Source organism: Diabrotica virgifera, chromosome 2 (genome assembly GCF_917563875.1).
Source record: "Diabrotica virgifera virgifera chromosome 2, PGI_DIABVI_V3a".
Lineage (NCBI taxonomy): Eukaryota > Metazoa > Arthropoda > Insecta > Coleoptera > Chrysomelidae > Diabrotica > Diabrotica virgifera.
Genome location: NC_065444.1, coordinates 231,567,727 through 231,591,851, shown reverse-complemented (window position 1 = coordinate 231,591,851; position 24,125 = coordinate 231,567,727). Strand labels below are relative to the sequence as shown.

The following is a 24,125-nucleotide window of genomic DNA, read 5'->3' as shown; positions in this document are numbered from 1 at the left end:
ACTGGAATGACAATTTTTTTCTGTTATAGATATATAAACATCGTAGTTGAAATCCATTTTTAATGTACCTATTCTTATTTAAATACAAATTTTTGCAATTTTTTTCGCAAAAATGGTACATGTTTGAAGGGCGGCTACTAGAGAATTGCCTAGGGCGGCAATTGACCTAAACGCGGCCCTGACTACCCCTCAAATACCTTTCAGAACCTACAAAATAGGTACCTACGGTATAAGATTCTTGTTTACTGTCCAATATCCACAAACTTTTGCGATGTTGAATAGTGTGCTCTAATTCGCAAACTGTTTTTAAATATTTTATCTCGTACCAACCTTGAAACATAAAGAAAGTTGTGAAAGAACCAAAAGTATGCGGGGTACCTATATAATATCTTATTTCATATTTATGTTTAAGTCAATGTCGTTAAAGGAGAAATTCAATACGTAAGTAGTTTGGCATGTGGTGAGGAATGTTTTATAAAAACTTATGTCAAGATTATTCAGTAAGTTGATCAGCATGAAAGAGATACTTTAATGTTAATTTTTGTGATTAAAAAAATTATTTTTGTTAATGGTGTCTATCAATACTTGGTAATTAACTTTATAAATATTTAAAGCTTGTTTTTTCTCATAGTTCTAGCACGTTCTAGATCTAGTATATTGTGATTTGAATGAAAAAGAATGATTGGTCAGGGAGGTAACGATTTTTCCAAGACATTCGTTGATACAGGTATCTAACAACTGCATAATATCAGGTACTTATATTCGGTATCAAATTTTTACAGCATAGGTACATATACAGTGTGGAAGGCACTTATGGATCAAAATTATTTCTGCCCTTGTTTAAAAAAATCGTACAAAATGCTGAGGCCCGTCGATTTTTAAATGAAAATGTGCACTTTCTAAACATAAATTTAAATTTACAGGGTGATTCATGCAAGTCCAGCAGATTCCATAAGCTTTATTTTTAATGGAGCACCCTGTATATTTTTATATTTTTAAAAGCTGCTTGATTTCAACGAACTATATCATGTAGGGTGTATTATGAATAATACAGGGTGACATTTTGAAATTTTAAAGTATGGAAACCACTTATGGAATAAAATTGCTTGTGTCCTTATTTTAGAAAATTATCAAAAATGCTGAGACACGTCTACTTTTTACACGTAAAACGGGTGGATTACAAACATAAATTTAAATATACAGGGTGATTCACGCAAGTACAGCATAGTCCATAAACTTTAGTTTTAATGGATCACCCTGTATATTTTTATTTTCTTAGAAGCTACTTTACAACCTCATCTCAAAAAAGTGTATTATGCAGGGTCCATTATGAATAATACAAGGTGAAATTTTGAAATTATTTATAAATTTCGTCAAGACCTTAAATACAAAACCCAATAGATTTATACTTTTAGTTTAGAAAGCTAATAAGCTGAGTTTATTTAGCTAATTTAAAAATAATACCAATATTTAAAGTATGATAAATTATTAATTTCAAAATTTTATGTAGGTTTTTAATATCTTGACGAAAATTATACATAATTTTAAAATTTCACCTTGTATTATTCATAATAGGTCCTACACAATACACTCTTTTGATGTGATGTTGTTTAGCAGATTCTAAAAATATAAAAATATACAGGGTGTTTCATTAAAATTAAAGATCATGGACTGTGCTAGACATGCGTGAGTCACCCTGTGTATTTATTTTATGTTTAAACAGTGCATATTTTGCAACAGTTTTTTATAATTTTCTAAAATAAGGACACAACAATTTTATTCCATAAGTGGTTTCCACACACTATAATTTAAAAATTTCACCCTGTATTATTCATAATATACCATACATGATGTAGTTCGATAAAATCGGGTTGTTAAGCAGCTTTTAAAAATATAAAAATATATAGGGTGTTACATTGAAAATAAAGCTTATGGACTATGCTAGACTTGCGTGAATCACCCTGTACAATCAAATTTAGGTTGAAAAAGCGTATATTTATATTTAAAAATGGACGGGTCTTGGCGTTTTTTTAAATTCTTTAAAACAAGGACAGAAATAATTTTATTCCGTAAGTGCCTTCCACCCTATATTTTCTTATCATTCTGAAGACTATGAGGCCTGTTGTAGGCTGTCTGTCTTATTCTCATAAAAGTTTTAGATTGTTGAAAAATGGATTTTTAAAATAAAAGGTGCAGATTAGTGAGTTGCAAAGTTAAATCGCAAACGTTAAGTGACAAAATTTGAAATTTATCTTTTTGATTGCATTTATGTTAAAATATTGAGAAAAAAAAAGTTTTGTGGGGAGTTTTAGATCGAAATGTGTTATAGAAAAAAAATGGTGCAACTTTTAATTTTAAGAAAAACGTGATTTCATTTTCTTTTTATTTTTAGGGAAAATTGCGATTTTGACAAGGTTATCCCACCTAAAATTCAAAATATACCTTATTTTCGTTTTCAGTACAATCAAAAACATAAAGTAAGAAAAAAATTAGCCATTCGCCACCCACGGTCAGTATCTCGATAAATAAGTGTCATTTTGGGGATCTAAGTATAACGTCGTTATTAAAAGTTGCACCATTTTTTGTCTTTAAAACATTTTGATCCAAAACTTTCCAGAAAACTTCTCTGTACTTTGTATTTTAACAGAACTGTGATTAAAAGCTAAATTCAAATTTTCTCACTCAACTTTTGCGATTAAACCTTTTAATTCATGAATCTGCACCTTTTACTTTAAAAAATTCATAACTTTTATTATAATAAGACTAAAATCTTGAAACAAATACCATTGTTTTTAGAAAGGTAAGAAATATACACTGTATAAACTTTAGAAAAAAAAATATTAAAATGGAACAGAGTTGTAGCGAGTTAAACGCAAAAACCGTGATTTCATTTTTTTTATTTTTAGCCCCACCTAAAATAAATAAACTTTATTTTCGTTTTTAGCACTATCAAAAGGTATCTGAGGGTGGAGACATTTTGAGGAGGCCTATGTCCGACAGTGGACACGTTTGGCTGTATGATGATGATGATGATGATGACTGTCAAAAACATAAAGTAAGACTAAAATTAGCCATTCACAGCCTATGGTCAGTATTTCGAAAAATATGTGTTATTTTGGGGATCCATAACGTCGATATTTAAAGTTGCACCATTTCTGTTTTATCAAACAGTTTGATCTAAAATTTTCCAGAAAACTTCTTTGCACTCTATATTTTAACATGAATGTGATTAAAAGTCTAAATTTTAAATTTCGTCACTCAACTTTTGCGATTAAACATTGCAGTTCAGGAATCTGCACCTTTAACATTTAAAAATTCATAACTTTTATTAGAATATGACTGAACGCTTGAAACAGACTCTGTCTACAGACTCTGAATCAAACACTGTCTTCAGAATGGTGAGGACTATATATTATACTGTAGAAATTTCAGGAAAAATATTGAAATGAAACAGAGTTGTAGTGAGTTAAAAGCAAAAAACGAGATTTCATTTTTTTTATTTTTATGGAAAAATTACGATTTTGACAATGTTCCCCCACATAAAATTCAAAATAAACCTCATCTTCGTTTTCAGCACCATCAAAAACATAAAGTATGACTAAAATTAGCCATTCACCTCACCGTGATCAGCATCTTGAGAAATAGGAGTTTTCTTTAGGTGTAGGTACCGCTCGTTTAATATTGTTGTCGCCAACTCTATCAAAGTCAATTATTAGATACCGATATCATGGATATGGATTGGACGTAGAAGTTTCAAAGAGTTGCATGTTCGATGTTCGTTCTTCGGACGTTAACCCCTTAGATGTTTTTCTTTGGGGATATCTAAATTCGCGTGTTTACATTAGGAGATCAACATGTTTTCAGGAGTTGAAACAAGCAATATATATTGAAGCTATACTTCTTTAGGCACGAGGGTAAATTTTTATTTCGCTGGGCGCATGCGCACACCGACAGTATGGTATGAAACGTTGAGGGATCTGATTGGGTGTTAAAATCATCTGTCAATAATTGTTCAAATGGAGGTTCTGGATAAACAAAATGTTGTGTATATTAGTTTTTATTGTTGTGGGGACAGTGACAAAAGGCAAGTTCATAATTGTAGTGACTTTTTAAACAGTTTTTAAAAGCAACAGGTACGTACCTTATTGTAAATGTTTCAGTATTGTAATAAAAAATTACAAATTAGGTAAATACCTATTTGGAAAATGTACCTACCTAGCTAGTAGGTAATGCTTTGATTTACATAATTTGATTACTAACAAAAATCTCCATCTATTATATTGCTTTTTTTAGTCTATACTTTGTCGTATTTTAATTCCACAAGGATCAAACTTATTTGATTAAACTATCAGAATAAGCAACTGTCAAAAAAATTTTAAAACTTTTAGTTGCTAGGTATAATTTTCCACTTCATTCACATGTCTCGGAAGTTAAATTCTGCGTGGGGTGAGTTCAAAATAATCTAAACCTGATAGACGCAGGTTCAATTCCCAATGCAAATTTTTATTTTTTTATTTTTTTTATACATTTTATGATTGTAAGTATATTTATTATATTTTTTTTTCAGAAAATACGTATTTAGTTAAAATTTTCTCAACATTTGTTCAGAAATAATTTCTTTGGTTTCATTTTTCAATGTGTTTGGGTGTGTTTTATTCTTTTATTTTTTTAATTTTTCGTATTGTTTTAATAAAAATTTTTGGAAAGTAGTAAGTATTAAAATTAGTTTAATATTTAAATCAAATATAAATAAACTGTTATATTGATTTCGTTGAAATCATATAATAAAAGTATAACTTCTTACGTGCGTACAAAGTACACACACATTCTTTTTTTTTTTTTATTAATGTGAACTAATATGCCTTGGAAATAGTGGATCACGAATTTAATAATACGCTTGCACATTTTCAGGAGGTAAACGACGAGCATTTTGAACATTTGATTTTATTTTTTGGTTAATTATTATTCTCATTGGTATTCGTACATAAACCTATTCTTTAACTCTAAAACCAAAATTGTGAAAATTAGGTGATAATAAATAGGGATTGTAAGATGGATACCCCAGTATCCTCCATTTCTTTCATTATACATTTTCTTTAATTATTTTGGCAACCTGAAGCCGAGGAGCATTGTCGTTCGGAAGAATGACACTACTTCAGAGCGTCTATGGACATTTTCTTTATATTGCTTGATGGGCCTTGTTCAAAGTTTCAGTACACAGGTTTAGGTTGATGTTCACTCCTGGTATTGTAAACTATATAAGCAAGGGTCCTTTATGGTCGAAAAATAAAATGTTAGCAAATATTGGATAAGCTCACACTGATTATATTTGGACGGAGTGTTAACAAAAAACGTCATTTTTAAGTCGCAGTACTTAAAATGGCAGACAAACACAACTGACAGAAACGGATTAGTTTTACGTTTGCAAAATATAACTAGCATTGCAAAAGGTCAGTTAAATGATTATTTCCAAGGCTGGCCTCACCAAAGATGGATTTCAATTGTACAAGCACATATATTTCTAAACAAAGCCATAAAATTAAAATTATACTCACATACAAAGGCACATCTGTTGGTTTAGTTGGATATCTCACTTCTCCCTCTTCGACCGCCTTTACACCATAGTACTGCTCCCAAACACTAGGCCTGTTGTCACCAGCAGACTTCAGTAACGTTTTCTTAGGATACGTACCGATTTTCTTTGACTTTTTGAGCAGACCCTCTTTTCCCATTTTCGCCCTACATAGAGTTCCGTAGATTAAAGCGTTTCTTACTATATTTGGTACACTAACTAAATTGTCGTGAATAAACACCGGCAAATTTTGATGGTCCTTTAAAGAATCACTAAAACCACTACTCGATGATCTTGAAGGCACTTCATATGGATCCTCAGTTTCCGAAGATGAGGTTCTATTCCTGCTGCTGGAAGTTTTACTGGAGTTGCCGCTGGAAGTTGAATTGGTTAAGGCTCGTATGACGGAGTTCTTTTTACGGCAGTTGGTGAGATTTACACAAAGTCTCTTCATTTCTTCTTCGGTTGATGCTCGCAGAGTATCAAGTTTAAGTCGTATTCTTTCGTCGATAATCTTAAGCATATTTTCAGGTGGTGTTGCGTTTCTACCTGAAACGGTTTAACAATTTAATGTTAATTGTTTATTGTATGGTAATAGTATATTATTCAAAGAGCATGTAATGCTCACGATCAAGGATTACTCACGATGATTCATCAAAGTGAGTAATAGCCATTACATGCGAGTAGATTACTATACTTTTTCTACGACCTTTTTTTTTATTAGTTAAAAAATATAATTATAAAGTCTCGATTAAAATTCAAAATTGCACAAATAAATGTTGTTCACCAATAGTAGTACGCGGCTGAATAATTGGTGGCTTACTATTAGGAGACGTATTCACTTTGTGCAAGTACTTGGAGGGGATGCGAGAAACGATCATTTGCATGAAGTGGCGAAACTTTGCATTATTTTTAGCACATTTCATAAGGACTAGGTATCATTGAGGAAAATGAAAGTTCGGAGATGCTGTCTTATGTATTGTAAAAATACAACAATAAATAGTCAATTCAAGTTCTATTCGTTTCCGAAAAATTACGAGCCCAAATAAATGCAAACAGGAAAGTGGACTTCTATCATAATAAAGCAGAAGTATGTAGGTAAGTAACATAATCTAAATTTTGTATTCTTAACATTGCTGCATGTATTGCTTCAAATATAGATATGATGTGCAATTATTAAAATGAATTTAATTAATTAACTATGAATGCAATTGAAATTCTAAATGTTTACGTTTATGATAATCATTGTATATAGACGTTTATTTAAACATTTTTTATGTTTACCTCTATGGTTACCTCTGATAACCTCTTTCTTAAAAATGTTCATATGATCAAATTTAAACGTAAAACATTTACTGACCCATTGTTACAATTAAAAATCCTTTAAAAATGTTTCGAAGTTAATTATTAATATTAATTTCAATAATTATTGTATTAAATAGACAAGTTTAGGTAATTTTATTTGCAGTTTATATACGACTAATAAATTGAAAGTGCTAAAAATTGATGACAGTCTCTTTCGACCTTAATATCTGTCACATATGTCACTAGGTATGCATCACTTGAATAATTAAACCCGTGAGTAATGAACTATTACTCACAGGTAATAGTGATTAACGAGCATGTTAGTAAATGGTCGTAGAAAAAATTATTATCTTATTTCTACGGGTCAACAATAGCGTAGTCACCGTGCTGAATGACTTTACATTTATGGTTTGACATAACAATGCAGTCAGTTTATAATCCTATACAGGGTGAGGCAGATAAAGGGCCTATTAGAAATATCTCGAAAACTAAAGGTGAGAGAGTCATAAAAATTTAAATACAGGGGTTTTGAGGTATCAACTATTTAATGAAAATATTTTGGTCTCTGCTACTTCCGGTTATACCGGAAGTTGATTGTAACTTAGTTTTCTTAAACGGGATACCATGTATATTTTTACATTTTTGGATTATGCTCGATGTATTCTTTCTTAAAATATGAGGTTTTGTAATGTTATACAGGGTAGTTTAAAAGATAATTACGGTTTTTTATAAATTTTGTAGCAAATTTCACACCCTGTAGAATTGTACTGATTTGATATCAAAAACTCCGTTTATGTTCAAGTGATTTTTAATATAGTCTATTCATATTAAAAATTATTAATATAGCGGAATGTTTAATTTTAGTATACAGGGTTGGTCAAAACTAGGAATGATCATTTTCTGAGTTTTCTTAAATGGAACACCCTGTATTTTAGTATTGTAATAAAATGATATTTTATAGTACTTTTTTATTTCTTAAGCATTCCCTGTACGTAACTGCTTTAATTTGTAAGTTATTCGTAGTTCTTTAAGCCAGACATTAATTGCAACAAAAATTACGTGAAATTTTATTAGAATTGCCGTGAAAATATTCAAGTATAAATAATTTTTCGAAAATAAACACATATTATTCTCGACTGACCCTTAATTTATTAATACTGGTTCATATATCAAAATACCTACGTAGTTAAAATTGTTGGTGTGTAAAAACATACAATATTCTATCTAGTTGGCTATGACGTTGACACTAAATATGCTTAAACATTTGCTTTGCTTAAACATTCTACTATTTTTGAAGTTCCAGTTGCTTTGTTACAATTACTAATATGAATTTTTCTAATTAGGAACTGATGTAGATTTTTTTTGTTCTAGGAGAGTATAACAAATAAAAATGTGCTACTAGCAACAAGAATTTATCATCATTAATTCCATGATAGATGAGAACCAGAAAGAGAATCTTTTCAAAATTTACTAGAGCGGTTTCAACGAACTGGACATTTACGAGATTACGTAGATTACGAGAAATCTGATCGAAAAAAACTATTTTAAATGATTAAAATGAATTAAAAATGTTAGTGTCACTGAGAATCTACATATTAGTGTGAACGTTCTCGTAATCTAAGTGTCTAGTACGTCGAAACTATTGTAGTAAACTTTGAAAAGTTTCTCTTCTTGGTTGTCGTCTATCAGGAAGTTGCAGATGATAAATTCTTATTGCTAGTAGTACATTTTTTTATACTCTCCTAGAACAAAAATTTTACCAATCAGTTCCCCATTACAAAAATTTATATTAGTAATGGTAACAAAGCAACCGGAACTATAAAAATAATATAATGTCTAATGTTTAATCAAGTTTAGTGTCAAAGCCAAGTGGTAGGTAGAATATGGTCTGTTTTTATTAATATTTTATGCACCAACAATATTAACAACATAGGCATTTTGGTATCACATACAATATTAATCAATTAAGGATCATTCTAGATTAACATGTATTTATTTTCACAAAATTATTTATGATTGAATATTTTCACGGCAATCCTAATAAAATTTCACGTAATTTTTGTTGCAATTAATGTCTGACTTAAAGAACTACGAATAACTTACAAATTAAAGCAGTTAGTTATAGGGAGTGCTTAAGAAATAAAAAAGTACTATATAATATCATTTCATTACAATACTAAAATACAGGGTGTTCCATTTAAGAAAACTCAGAAAATAATCATTCCGAGTTTCGACCAACCCTGTATACTAAAATTAAACATTTCGCTATATTAATAATTTTTAATATGAATAGACTATATTAAAAATCACTTGAACATAAACGGAGTTTTTGATATCAAATTAGTACAATTCTACAGGGTGTGAAATTTGCTACAAAATTTATAAAAAAAACCGTAATTATCTTTTAAACTACCCTGTATAATATTACAAAAGCTCATATTTTATGAAAGAAGACATCGAGCAGAATTCAAAAATGCAAAAATATACAGAGTGTCTCATTTAAAAAACGAAGTTACAATACAATACAATACAATACAATACAATAGAAAAGAGACCAAAGTATTTTCATTAAATAGTTCATACCTCAAAACCCCTGTATTACAATTTTCATGATTCTCTTACATTTAGTTCTCGAGATATTTCTAATAGGCCCTTTATCTGCCTCACCCTATACAGCCCTGGATCGCGCGTACCAAAAAAAATTTTAATAGCAAGCTGAAAATTTGTTAATAGCTTAACGGTGCCTTCTTCTTCTTCTGCCTTTTTGTATGTAGGCTTTAAAGCCTGTTTCTTCTTCAACATTAGCCTCCTAAATTGTTTCAATTTTCTCACCATCTTTTTCTTGGTCTGCCAATACTTTTTCGTCCATTGGGTGTCTTATTTCGTGCCATTCGTACTATCCTATCCTCTGCCATTCTACTAACGTGTTCGTTCCACTCCTGTTTCTGTTTTGTAACCCATCCATTTAGTCTTCTACATTGCATGCTCTTCTTATAGGTTTTCGCTTCTCTCCCTAGCCAACAGACTTTTCCCTGATATTCGTCGAAGTATTTTCATCTCTGTTGTTTCTAGTAGTCCTCTCGTTTTGGATGTATCAGTTCTTGTTTCCTCCGTGTATGTCAATATAGGTCTAATTTCTACTTTATAAATTCTTGTTTTTGTATCTTGTCTTAGGTGTTTGTTCTTCCAGATTGTGTCATTAAGAGATCGCGCCGCTTTACTTGCTTTTAAGCTTTGTTGTCGTACTTCTTCTTCAGCATCTCAGTAACTAGTTATATCTATTCCCAGATATCTAAACATTGCTTCCTGCTTTACTATTTTTCTCGATTTTACATTGTAGTGGGTATTTAGATGTTGTCATACATTTGGTTTTTACTGCTGATATTATCATGTTGTATTTCTTGGCTGTTGTATTGAAGATGTGTGTTAATCTTTGGAGATCGGACAAACTAGATCGGTTAACGGTGTCTAGTCGGACAAACTTTGAGTATGGAAAAACTGGAACAGGGGAAATTTTAATTTTTGAAAGTGATTTTAATTGTGGAACTTGTCATCCTGACAAGTTTATGATTGTGAAAAGTAGCAGGTTGTTTAGTTTATTTAATAGCAAACTTTATATAATATATAAAAAAATGTTTGTCCTACAAATGTTGGGCATTTTAATAAGTCAGACACGTAGAACATGTTGGAAATGACAGGAATTATGTTGGTGATAAATAGCAGTCTGATTTTTTCATGAGGTTTATTGAAAGGGTAACAAGTTAATTTGCAAGTTCTGTCCGACAAAATGCATGAGACGCAGTGGCGTGCTGGCCCTATAAATGAATCGGTGCAATTACCGAGAGGCCGCGGCCTCTTGAGGCCGGTCAAATAGTTTTTTTTACAAAAAATTTTAGATGTAACAAAAAAAATAATTTTTAATTTCTAATCGAATGATAACTTTGCTATTAATATTAATAAAACCTTTCAAAAAAATTTAAAGTTTTTTTTAATTTGTAAAATACAGTTTGAGTAAATGACTAAGACTCTATACCTATACATAAATAGATTGCTTCAGATAATATTTATTTTCATGCATATAAGTATTTTTATGGTTCTCCAATTTCCTTCAAACATGTATATTATGTACTCTGCAGAATAAAAAATGGAAAAACGTCTTGCACATTTTTGACCGAATTATTGGAAGTATCGAAAAATGATTTGATCAAGACAAATCGTTATAATATAAGCACTCTACATCCTAAAAATGTTGATACAATAAAAATGGCAGGTGAACCTTTAAGGGCATTTAAATCATTTACTGAAAAATTAAGAAATGTTTATCCTACCATATCTGCGACTGCAATTAGAAAAGAACTAGTGGATTTTGCTGATAAATGAATTGTATTAAAAATAGGATTTTGCAAAATACTGAAATTATAGAAGATCGAGTTAATGATGAATATGTTAAGTCTACAGAAAATATTAAGGGTGATATTATTAACCCAAGTGATAATAAACACGAAGTAACACATAACAATGTTGTCGATATCGTGAAAACTTCACCTTCGTGTGGTACTAAAAAATGTAAAGATTGTATAGCTTGCTGTTACGCTGTTTTGCATAAGGACAACTTATATCAGTGTGCTTACCCAAATTTCAATAGTATATAAGCATTTATTAACTCTTTCAGTGACACAAGTATCTTGTGAAAGAAGCGTCACAACGTTGAAATACATAAAAAATCTGTTAAGAAGTACTTTAACACAAGATCACTTGGAAACATTTATGCTAATAGCTATAGAAAAAGAAGCTTTGTATGAGCTTAAAAATGATGAAATAATCGACGAATCTGCTCAAAAATCTACTTTAATGCGGACATTATTGATCAAGAGTTAAGTAATTATTTTATAAAATAATTGCAAAATAATGTTGAGATTATTGCGTTGTATTAAAATTTTAAATATGGTTAAATTAAAGTATTTGCACTGTACTTGTATTTGTACTCGCTTGTATAATAATTGATTTACTAAAATTCAACTTAATACATAATTGAAAATTTCTCAAAATTTTATTTTACCTTTATCTTAATTACAACAAATTCATATTATATTTATTCTGGAAATTATGGTTTCTGTCTTATACAATATTGTCATACATGTAATTTATTATTGGTAAGATTGCTTATTCTTAAATAAAAAATATAGCAAATTAAAAGAAAATCATTGAATTCAAAGTTTCATGTTTAATTTAAAGGTAAAATGAGAATGGGAGGCCGTTTTTCTATAAAATCACCGGACCGCATGAAAAGTTCCAGCACGCCACTGATGAGACGATTTCGTAGTCTGACGTTCGAAACCTGTAACTTGTTCCACAATTAAAATTTCTCCTGTTCCAGTGTTCCCGTACATCAAAGTTTGTCTGACTAGACACCGTTAATCTATTAACAAATTTTCAGCTTGCTAGAGGAAAGTCGCCAGTTATGGAATACCATTTTGTTTTGGGGATATAAAATAATACCTTTATAGAAATGAAAACAATTTAATGTTATGACACATCAGTCATACATTTTTATATAGTAATTAAAAGCCTTCTATTAAATATCTTAATTAACAAAAAAAATCAAACAAAAAAACAAAATCCCAAATGAGTAATCAAATATGGAATAGGTACCCATATATGGAATATAGGCATAAACCAACATATCAATAACAAAAATAGACATAAACATCTGAGATCAAATAAATTTAAATTAGAAAATTGTGAAAATGAAAGAAGTAGCTTAATTCACTTGCAGACATGACAGATCCATGTATGAAACTCTGGACCAGCACAATCATAATGAGCCCACTTCCTCTTAATCCACTATTCCATAATTAGGCACCAACGACTGTCCATATTTGGATTTGTACATTAGTTCAAACTAGTATCAACATTTTTACAAGTCGTAATGTTTTAATTACAGAAGGTCATAAAATATCAAAATAAAGGTACTATTGATATACGCAATAGCATAACAAGTCTGCATTCATGCATAATAACAAATAATACTCGTTGAATATATTTACCTTTGAAATTTTCTGCGAGACGATAAAACAAAACGCGCCTATCAGACACGTATCGTTCGCGCATCTGACACAGAGGTGCGGATACGATAATAAAGAGAGCGACTGAAATAGAGAATGGTCTTGTAGTGCGCTTCCAACTTATATTTTCGGAGAAATCAAGGAATTCCATATTAGGGCACTATTTCATATTTGGTTACTTTCCTCTATTAATAAACTTTTTTTGGTACGCGGGATCCAGGCCTAATATTTTTATTCCTCCTTTTTGGTTATAAACCTAATATTTTTGTAGATTAAATTAAAAGAATGATGTTCAACATGGAGCAAAAAACAAAACATCGAATATTACTTCCGTGTAGGCGCGAAAGTGAATGGCCAGTGGCAGTATTCGATGAGATACTGAATGCATTACAGATTTTCGTTTAGTCTTAGTTAAATATTATGTTTATATGAGTTTAAGCCACAATTTATTGTAATGAAAATGATATTTGTACTTAGTTGACGTTTCTCTTTCCATTCCGGAAATCGTTTTTAAAAAGTATTGTTTAAAGATGATTGGTCCGTAATAATACCAGCTGACTTCTTCTTCTTCAAGTGTTCTGTCCATTGCGAACGTTGGCTATTAGCATGGCAATTCTGATCTTGCTTACGGCACTTCTGAATAGCTCGACCGATGTGAACCCGAACTACTTCCGCAGATTTTGTAGTCCTGAGTGTTTTCTCCTGCCTGGCCCTCGCGTACTGTCTATTCTCCCCTGGATAATCAATTGCAGTAGTCGGTGCTTATTGTGTCTCAATATTTGGCCTAGATGTTCAAGTATTCTTTGTTTAATTGTGCTCACGATTTTTTATCTTTTCCGATTCTGTGGATTACTTCTATGTTGGTGACATGTTCGGTCCAGGATATACAAAGAATGCGTAGGTACACCCAGATTTAAAATGCTTTTAGTTTTTTCATTAGCGTCTCTGCCAGCGTCCAGGCATCTAAACCATTATGTAGTAAGATCGGAAAAATGTAGCAGTTAATTAAACGTAGTATTAGGGGACTAGCTGACTAGGACAACGTAACTATAATGATGAACAGAAGGAAATAATCAATAGGTTTGTTCGTAGTACAATCCAAACGATCAGCAACCGTTGCTAACCATCAGACGCATGCGCAGTTAACTGTAGACGCATCGTAGACTACAAACGCGCGTGCGTCTGATGGTTGGCAACGGTTGCTGATCGTTCTACGAACAAACCTATTATCAGGCGAAAATCCAATTGTCCACAAATGGACTTTATACAAAACAAACAATAAAAATTATAAAATACAGTGGAACCTCGAAAAGTCGGCCCCCGATAACCCGGAAGTCCGACTAACCCGAATAGATTTTTATCATATTTGAGAGATAATGGGTACTTGTGTAATTTGAACTACACATACGATAGTAAAAATGACTGATCGCACACGACGTTCATTGTCGTGTTATCGGAAACAACAGGCACCTGTAGTATCCTTTATTTATTTCAAACTGTCTTAGCATTGTTTAAAAAAGACTAAAAGACTATTAAAAAATTATTTCTTAAACAACGGTCTTAGTGTTCACTGTTTTTAAATAACATAACATCGTTGCGATTGAGACCGTATTGTGTGTATAGCACAGTCGTATTGTTCACTTCCGTTCTGTAATCGTTTGTAAATCTATTTAGATTTTGTGTTTGCGTGTTTTTTTGTAAAAATGTTGTAGTGGCAATGGAAAAGAAACTAGAAGCAATAGGTAGAATTTATATAGGCGTAATTGATAAGTAATTTAGATGTGTACTGTACATATATATTTCATGTTATTTCAATTATAACGGAGTTTATCTGTAAGTTTACCGTATTTTAATAATTTTTCGCATATTCTTCGGCTAACCCGGATTTTCGATAACCCGGATCGGCCGCGGTCCCGATTAATCCGAGTTAACGAGGCTCCACTGTACTGCACAAATTTAAGGAATACTTGACGGAATACCAATGAAGAACACTAACCCCACATTACAGCAGAATACCTCGCCTAAAGGGAATCCCAAAAATTCTCAAATAAAATATACCCTTAACACCAATTTGTAGTTCTCCTTGCGGCAAATTGTCAATGTTACTCCTAGACATAATACAGGCTTTAGCACACAACATAGCAACATTTATTAAAAACACTCACAACATTTCTTCCAAAAACTAGCAGAAAATATTAATAGGTAATTATTTTTTAAACAAACATTCGCATTAGCCACGGGATTATCCTTCATTTCAGAGGATTTCAAACAAAACATTATATAGTCCAAGTAATGAAGCTTAAAATAGGACAAAACCTCGCAATTTTTACAGAATGGATCGATTTGCTTGAAAATTTAAGAATAAGTACTGGATAGTCCAAGTATTAAAGTCTATATGAGGCCGAAAGGCGCTTTTACTATAGGGGTGGTTGCCACCCCATGTCGATTGTGGAAATTTTTTATTTTAATTTGCCACAAAAGTTGATAAAAACGTTCATTCTAAGCAAAAAACTTTCTTTACATTTTTTGATAAAATTAATAATTTTTGATTTATTCGCTATCGAAAGTGTTAGTTTTATATCGAAAAAATCAATGTTGTTAATAAGTTTTCGGCTAATAACTCCAAAAGTTTCCGTTTTATCAAAACAACTTTACTTAACAAAAATGTACCTTTTGAAACAATAAACAAAACCGTCTCTTTTAATTTTTTTAAGACCAATAGTAATCGAGCTATACATTATTAAATGTTAGCTCTTCTTCGTCAAATGATAAATACTGTAGTTTCAAAGTCAAAAGACGGGAAAACTATGCATTTTTCGAGGATGACTTGTTCAAACTAATTTAAAGCATTTTAAAATATATATCTCCAGAAATAAACACAAAGTCTTTAGCTCAAAAATTAAGTGACGTACAGTGAAAATAATGTTGGTCCCTACTTTTTTCAGCGAAAAACTGATCCGAAGCAACCTCCTAATCACCACCCTAATTAAAATTAGTCATTAACCTTATTTGGTCTTCTTTATTTTTATATTATTAATAGGTTCTAGAAGTTTGACCGGTTTAGAATGATTAGTTTTTAAAAAAATGGAGTTAGAAGCGAATAACGAATTTTTGTAGTTTGGAAAAAAATGGCATTTTGTTTAGAATAGAAAGATTAGCATCAGAGGTACGAAAAAATATTTAAATATAAAATTGTGGCTTATTTAATTCTCAAGAAATTGGTTTTCAAAAATTTTTACTACAGCAAAAATTGAGTGAGCTATTGATAATTAAGACATGTAATAACGTGCAAAAACCACCTTTACCAAACCTTTCAAAGTCACCTCTTTTTGCGACTGAGGATTTTAAAAAGAATTAATATTAATAGGCTTATAGACCTTAAGAAATCCTATAAAATTCTTTTTTGCCAAACTTTCTTAGATAAAAAATAGAAAAGTTACGGTTAAAAAATCAATATATTTTTTTGAAAAAAAAAGGAAAAATCCAATTGGAAGCATAATAATGTAAGTTAGCGGTGTTTTTAGTCATTGGTCTTATTCATTCTTCTTTATTTATGTATTATTAATAGATTCTAGAAGTTTGACTGGTTTAGAAAGATTAGTTTTTAAAAAACTGGAGTTAAAAGCGAATAACGAATTTTTGTAGTTTGGTAAAAATGTCGATTTCTTCGAAATAGAAAGATTAGCATCAGAGATACGAAAAAATGTTTAAATATGAAATTGTAGGTTATTTAATTCACAAGAAATTGGTATGAGAAAATTTTTTCTACGACAATAATTGAGTGAATCGTAAATTAATATATTATTGAAAAACACTTATTTCTTCGATATAAAACTAACATTTTATCAAAAACTATTCATTTTATCAAAAAAAATGTATAGAACATTTTTTGCTTAGAATGAGCGTTTTATCAACTGTTGCGGTCAAAATATAATATAAAATGTCCACCCCCGGGATTGGGTGGCAACCACCCCCATAGGAATAGCGCCTTTCGGCATCATATAGATTTTAATCATTGGACTATCCACTACTTGTTCTAAAATGTTCAAGCAAATGAATCCATTCTGTAAAAATTGCGAGGTGAAAAGCTTCAGTTCCTGGACTAATAAGGAAACAAGACAAACAACTCACAGTACGGTGAGTGAAGAAGTATAGATGATATGTTCTTTATTTGGCCTCACCGACAAGTAACATTGAATACATTTATGATGCATATCAACAATAAGAGAAATCAATCAAATTCATCATGGAAATAGATAACAACAATTCTCTTTATTTTCTGGTGGTTTCAATCATAAAAGAGGATACAGGATATGCAATCAAAACACATACTAGATACAGAAAACCAACCGACACTAACTTCTTCTTCACGTGCCATATCAGAATTATCCGAAGAAATTCCGAAGGCTTCTCAATCTTCTGCAATATGAAATAATTGTCGTCCATTTGATATCTGAGACCATTTTTAAACAAGAAACTTGTTTTCTTCCTACACCTCTAAGGCCCTCTATTTTGCCTTTAAGGATCAGTTGTAACATTTTATATCGTTTTCCCCTCACTATATGTCCCAGATAAGACATTTTCCGATGTTTTAGCAGACTTTAGCAGTTCTCTATCTTTATTGACCCTCCTTAGCACTTCTTCATCAAGTGTCGCATGCAGACATACCTGGGTAGACAAATACCACAAGAACAGGCAGGCTTCGTGAAGGGTAAAGGCACGAGGGAGCAAATTCTTAATATGCGACAACTCATTGAGAAAGCACGAGAATTCAAAATTCCGATGATCATCTGCTTTCTGGATTATCAGAAGGCATTTGACTGTGTAAACTTGACTGTCTTGTGGAAAGTTCTACATGAGATGGGGGTTCCTGATCATCTGTCAGCTATGGTGAAAAGCCTATATGAGAAGAGTGAAACCAGAATAAGGATTGAAAACCATAAGTCGGATCTTTTTAAAATAGGTAGAGGAGTCCGACAAGGATGTATTCTATCTCCAAGTCTTTTTAATTTCTATGGGGAATATATAATGAGAAAAGCACTCGACAAATGGAATGGCGGTATTTCTATCGCAGGAAAGAAGATCTCAAATCTCAGATATGCAGATGATATAACATTAATAACTGCATCCGAAGTAGAAATGTCCAGCCTGCTGTAGCTAGTGGAAGCCGAAAGCAATAGATGCGGTCTCAAGATCAATAAACAAAAAACAAAAAGTATGAGAGTAGATTATTCAAATTCACTTCAGACAACAGGAGCCTTGGACCAGTTTGAAGTGGTTAACGAGTTCAATTATCTAGGATCCTACATCAGTAATACAGGATCTTGTGAAACAGAAATAAGTAGGAGAATAGACATGGCCAAAAACGCTATGAGTCGATTATCGAAAATCTGGAAAGATCGCTCCTTGTCGAAGAACACCAAAATAAGATTAGTACGTGCCTTAATTGTTCCCATATTTAATTACGGATCCGAAACATGGACAATGAAATCGGACGACAGAAAAAGGATTGACGCCTTTGAGATGTGGTGCTGGAAAAAAATGCTTCGCATCTCATGGACGGAACACAGAACAAATCACTCGATCCTCCAAGAGTCCGTATCGTCCACGTATCTAATCACAGTAAGTATAAAAATCACATGATTTTTATTCCATATGGCTGTCTCTCAAGGGTCTTTTTAAATAACTGGTCCTAGTAAACATTAAACAATGTTGGCGACAAAATGCAACCTTGCCTGACTCCTCGTTCTATGGAGATTTTGTCGTTTATCTTCAATTTTTATGATATCGGTATGACACGAAGCATGCAAATATATTTTTTCTTGAGTCACGGTCTTTTTGTAATAGGATTTTTAGCGTAAAAAGTGCCTCCCTGGTTTCCATAGCATTTCTAAATCAAATTGGGTATTATCGAAATCTTCTTCATATTTGCGTCTAATTATTGTGATGTGAAGTATTCTTAGGAAAATCTTAAGTATGCGGCTCATTAGGCTAATTAATCGATATTCTGAGCATTTTCTCCCATTTTGTTTTTTAGGTAGGTATAATGACCAAGATGGATTTGAGCCAATCTGTGAGAATCACTCCGGTGTTATATTGCATTAACTGTCCACACTAACTTACCACTTAAACCACAACGTAAACGTTAAAAACGGAATTAATTTATCATTATGATAGGGCCCAAAATACCTGTTCTAAGGAAATTCATTTCAGGAAGAAAAACCTGCTAACAGGTCTAATTCTGCTAATCGAATCGAATCAGACCACACACTACGTGGGGTAGTAAACGCAGTCTCATGCGTGTTTTTGTTAGACGTCGTATACACTTCTTTTCAAGAAATTTAGAAACAATATTAACGATTCAGTAATAAGCAGACATAAAGTTTATATTAACGCACATAGTATAGAAATATATACGAAGTATTCACTTCTATTGGCACTCCTCAATTGCCAAGGTCTTTTTTATGTTTTATTTTGAGTTTATGTACCTAAATAAAAAAACTCGGTGTAAAATTTTCAATTAGTATTTAAACAATTATATATGTACTGTTTTACGAGCTGTTACATGTTTTTTAACTGCAATATTTAGATAAACGAATATTAACCTACATCTGTATGGTTTTACAAGACCCACATTCATTCAAACAGATAAGAATTACGTAAAAATACAGGTTCCTTATTGGAATGTGCAGATATCGCATTTATAACAATATTTGACCAAAATAATATCGTGCCTTAAAAATATATTTAGAGTAGACTGTCAAATTGTCATCCACCCCATCTGTGGCTCAGTGGTAAGAGAGCCTACCTTTGGATGCAGGGGTCGTGAGTTCGAGTCATCAGGATTAGGAAATTTTTCATTTATTAAAAATTAAGAAGTGAAAATAGTTTATATCCTTGTGGGATCGGTGCTCACCGGAGAGACCGCAAACGTTCGGATACAATTAGCGTCTTTTTGCAAAGACAATGAATTCGACTTTTCAAAGTAACAAGACATTTATTTAACACACACACTACACACTACACTAAGTATCTGATTGCAAAATCGACTATACCATGCCACTGACCATTGGTTGCCAAGGCTATATTGGCGGGATATGGACAACAATATATTAGCTTATAGGGAAGATTAGAGGAACATGCCCAAGTAGCACAATAAAAACATTTTAGTTTTATTTAAGTTTATAAAGGTTTTATTGTGGTAAATAAGAAGATAATGGTTTTAAAGTTACCTTGTAGATATATTGCCAGAACTTTAAAACTGTTAAGCATTTGTCACTAGTTTTAAAGTATCTAATAAGAGTATCAAATAAGACTAATTAATCTTAATAGATAAACTGTCTTATTGTAGTTTTAAAATGGTTTATTCTTAGTTCACTTTAAAACTAATCAGTTTTATAAGGAACTTCCGGACTGTTTGGTTTTATTAGATTCTTGTTTGTTACCTTTCAGTTTTAAAGCAATTTTAAAGATTCTTCTAGTATGTCTAATAAAACCTATTATTAAAACTACTTGATCTCAAGACTATTATGTCAGTAAAACATATGCCTTAAAACTATTTTTGTAGTTGTCTTTATAGTTGCTTTCTTAAAAGCAATTAATAGGCTATATTAAAACCAAACGCTCTTAACTGAATCAATTTGGTTATCGTATAGACTAAATTATGCTTCTTATTAGAAACACTAAAACTAACCCCATTCCCTCTTCTGTCATGTCCAAAATGGTCGGCCATTTGTTTTAGAGCGAAACAGTGGTGTAGTGTGTTGTAAAAAGTGGAATTAAAGTTAGTATGGAAGAAATATGTCGCAAGTACTTAAAATATAAACGAACTGGTCATTTTAAAAGAAAAATACAACACACACAGCACTACGACGCGCGACGCCTCGACTTTAGGTTAGATTCACATTAAAACCGAGTGGCATTATTGAAAGCAGCATTAAAACTAAACGTAATTCCAAGGCAACCTTGCTTTTATGTAGGATATATATGCTCTTGGCAAGGTATAAAATAAAACCATTTGATCGTATCAATTCTCTGTCGATAGACCAAATAGTTTTATTTGGATTTCGGCCATGTTGCTTTCTGGAGATGCTGAAAGGCATGATAGATTACAATATAGGCTTACATAAAAATTATAAATAAGCGACTTAAAGACATAAATTCGATTTATTTTAACACTTAAACATTAAAATTGTAAATAAAATTAATTTTCTTTCAAATTAATATTTTTCGGTTTTAAATTTTTTTATTATTTTTATTCTTTAATCGCCAAAAGTCAGAAATTTTAGGGCGCGTGAGTTATTTAGACCTCTTTTTGTTAACATTATCAATAAAGTTGGGTGCGCAAGTGTTTTTGTACCTTAACAGTCCGAAATAACCAAGTATTTTTTATTATTTTATGATTACAAATGCGTATGTACCTATCATAACACATGTAAAAATTTGTTGGCCTATGTGGAGTATATGGGTTTAAAGAATTATTTAATATGGTAAATCGTCTCTAAAAGTCTCCATTTACGAAACCAGTTTAGGTTTGCTATAAAACTGCCTGCACTTAAAGTGTCTTTAACATTGTTTTAAAAGCACCTTCACAGCAGCTTTAAAACGAGTTGCTTAGGAAAACAAAGTTTTAAGAAGGTTTTTATTTTTGGTTTTATTGACCTCTTTCAGAGTGGGCCCTTTTATGCTGAAAGCGGTTTTATTGCAACCTTAAGGTTTACTTAAAAACCAAATGGTTTTAATTTTAGTTTTATTCTACAGTTTTAAAACATCCTTAAAAGACAGAATAAACCCGTTCGGTGTTACTTGGGTGGCTAGAATTGTTAGAGATTTTTTTTATTGAAATACTGGAGAAAACCTTAAAAATAGTTTGAGGATGATAACACTTAGTGGTGGTCAAACGAAGTTAAAAAAACAAGGGGCAAGAGAAACCTATATAAATAGTGGTAAGAGAACACTTGAAGGCGGATGCTGGGGGAGACCAGGGCTCGACTTTGTAAAGAAAAGAGAAAAGTTAGGAAAACAGTGGCAAAAAAGAGATAAGAATAAAGAATCAAATGCTCAAATGGCCAAATGTATAGATTGAAATTGCTGGATCCAGCATCCAACAATTCAGCTGGATCCAGCAAACCGTGCTGGATCCAGCAGCGCGGATCCGCAAACATGTCAAATTCGAAATAAGTTACTTAATGTCTTCATTAGCCTCTTTATTCAAAGCCGTGATTCGGCAACTTGCCATTCTATGACGCTAGCAGTAGCTCAGTATGCTGAAAAGCTTCTACAGCCTAAAAGTTTGCATCGATAAAGCGTTGATAGACATTGATTCTGAGATAAATTCTCTGCTGGCAAATGGTCGATAATCAATGAGTTGATCGCCATTTTTTAACTAGTGAAACTGGCTGTAAAAGCTCTTTGCAGATGAGAGTTGACTTTGATAACGGCCGACACAACCATGAAATTTGCCTTAGACAAACTAAATAGACAGGACTCTAGCCTTAGTGCTGACATATCTAAAGCACTACGCAACAGAATTGCGGAACGGTTCCTCTCTGAAATTACAGGTACATTAGTGGACTTACAAAATCCAAAAAAGTATGGCGAAGGACTAAACAATCCTGGTTATTTCCTCATGTCGAAAAAGAATGCAATGCGACAAGAGATGAAAAATTTGTTAAGTCGTATAAAGAAACAAGTGATTGTGGAACCAGTGCAAGAGGACATACTGGAAGAAGATGGGCCAACTAATCCGGAGCCCGTGAATTTTACTTTGGAACAAGAACTTTCGACAAGCTCTCGACAAGCTTTCGTAAAATTCAGTAAAATTCAGGAAGGTACTGACCTGCCCAGAGTTCGACCTTACCCTGAGACTAAGGTTTACTTAATGCTACGTGTGGTCGGTGCTGCTATATCGTCGGTCTAAATCGCAAATTGCCTAAGTCACAAATTGAAAATTTTACAGGAGAGACAAAAAAGTGTGGAGTTTGCCTATGTCCTATGAGGAAAATAATTTTCGTTTAGCGAAATTGCCGCGAAATAAAATAATAATTGCGCTTGTGGGAATTGTCAGGGGGTAGCTTTTACCGTCTACTACTAGATGAAACCGAAAAACAATTTTCGCAAAAAATGGACTTTGGAGCCAATTTGCTCATTAGACCGACTATATGGCATAGAGGGCTGGACACTCAAAACGAGGGATATAAACAGATTAGAAGCCTTCGGAATGTGGCTTTATCGCCGTATCCTAAAGATACCATGGACGGCGAAAGTCACAAATGTGGATGTCCTTAAAAGAATCAACCAAGAACGTCAGCTTTTCGAAAACATCAAGAAAAGAAAAACGGTGTATTTGAGTCACATTATGCGAAACGAAAAATACCAGTTCCTTAAACATGCAATCCAGGGTAAAATTGAAGGCAAGAGGGGAATAGGACGCAAGAAAATGTCCTGGCTTCGAAACAAGGCAATGGACAGGGATTAACGATATACAATCTCTGATACACATTGCCAGAAACAGAGTTAATGGAAAATGTGATCGCCAACATCCATTAGTGGATTTGCATTTGAAGAAGAAGAAGAACAAGAACTTAACATTGAATTGAAACGAGAAAGAGAAAACTTTTATAACCAAAAAAAAACTGATTCTCAAAAAGATTAGGAAAAGATTTGGGAAAAGGAAATAGCCATTTATGAGGCCGAAGGAGTGAAAGGCGATCATTTGTCCATGGTCTATGATTATTTAATGAAATGATCTTAAAACCGACCAGTATAGAGGCCGAAAGGGCTTTCTCCGCAACCAGCTATATATGCATTTCTGTGCTCAGTAGGTTAGGCCTACGTTTTTTAAGGTCTCACTTCCAAAAAAACTAAATAATTCATGTTTCTTTTGTTTAGAAATTTAGAATACAGACAAAAAGAAAACATTGAAATCGTGTTTTTATTTTGATGCGCACTGCATCCAGCTATATTCAGGCCAATATTGCAAAATCCAGCTGGATTGAAAATGCTGCCGGATTGCAATCCCTAGTCAAATGGTTTCGAGTTTCTCGAAAAATTCCGTAGTGGGTGCTCAAGATAAAGAAATTTTTAGTAAATTTATGAATATTATGAAGAGACGAGAATGAGGGAGTAACAACTAGTGTTATTAGCTGTGGAAAAATTTCATTTATTTCATGTAAAAGTAGGAT

The 24,125-nt window shown here is 32.2% G+C and overlaps 1 protein-coding gene across 2 annotated transcripts in view; it reads right to left on the bottom strand.

Moving 5' to 3' along the window:
* The window catches only part of LOC114334023 (uncharacterized), a 341,942-nt gene that overhangs the window by 221,167 nt on the left and 96,650 nt on the right, over nucleotides 1–24,125 (bottom strand). For both annotated transcript variants that reach the window (XM_050644347.1, XM_050644346.1), the window contains exon 5: nucleotides 5,556–6,121. In XM_050644347.1, the coding sequence (XP_050500304.1) occupies nucleotides 5,556–6,121 (566 nt within the window). The remainder of the gene's footprint in view (nucleotides 1–5,555; nucleotides 6,122–24,125) is intronic.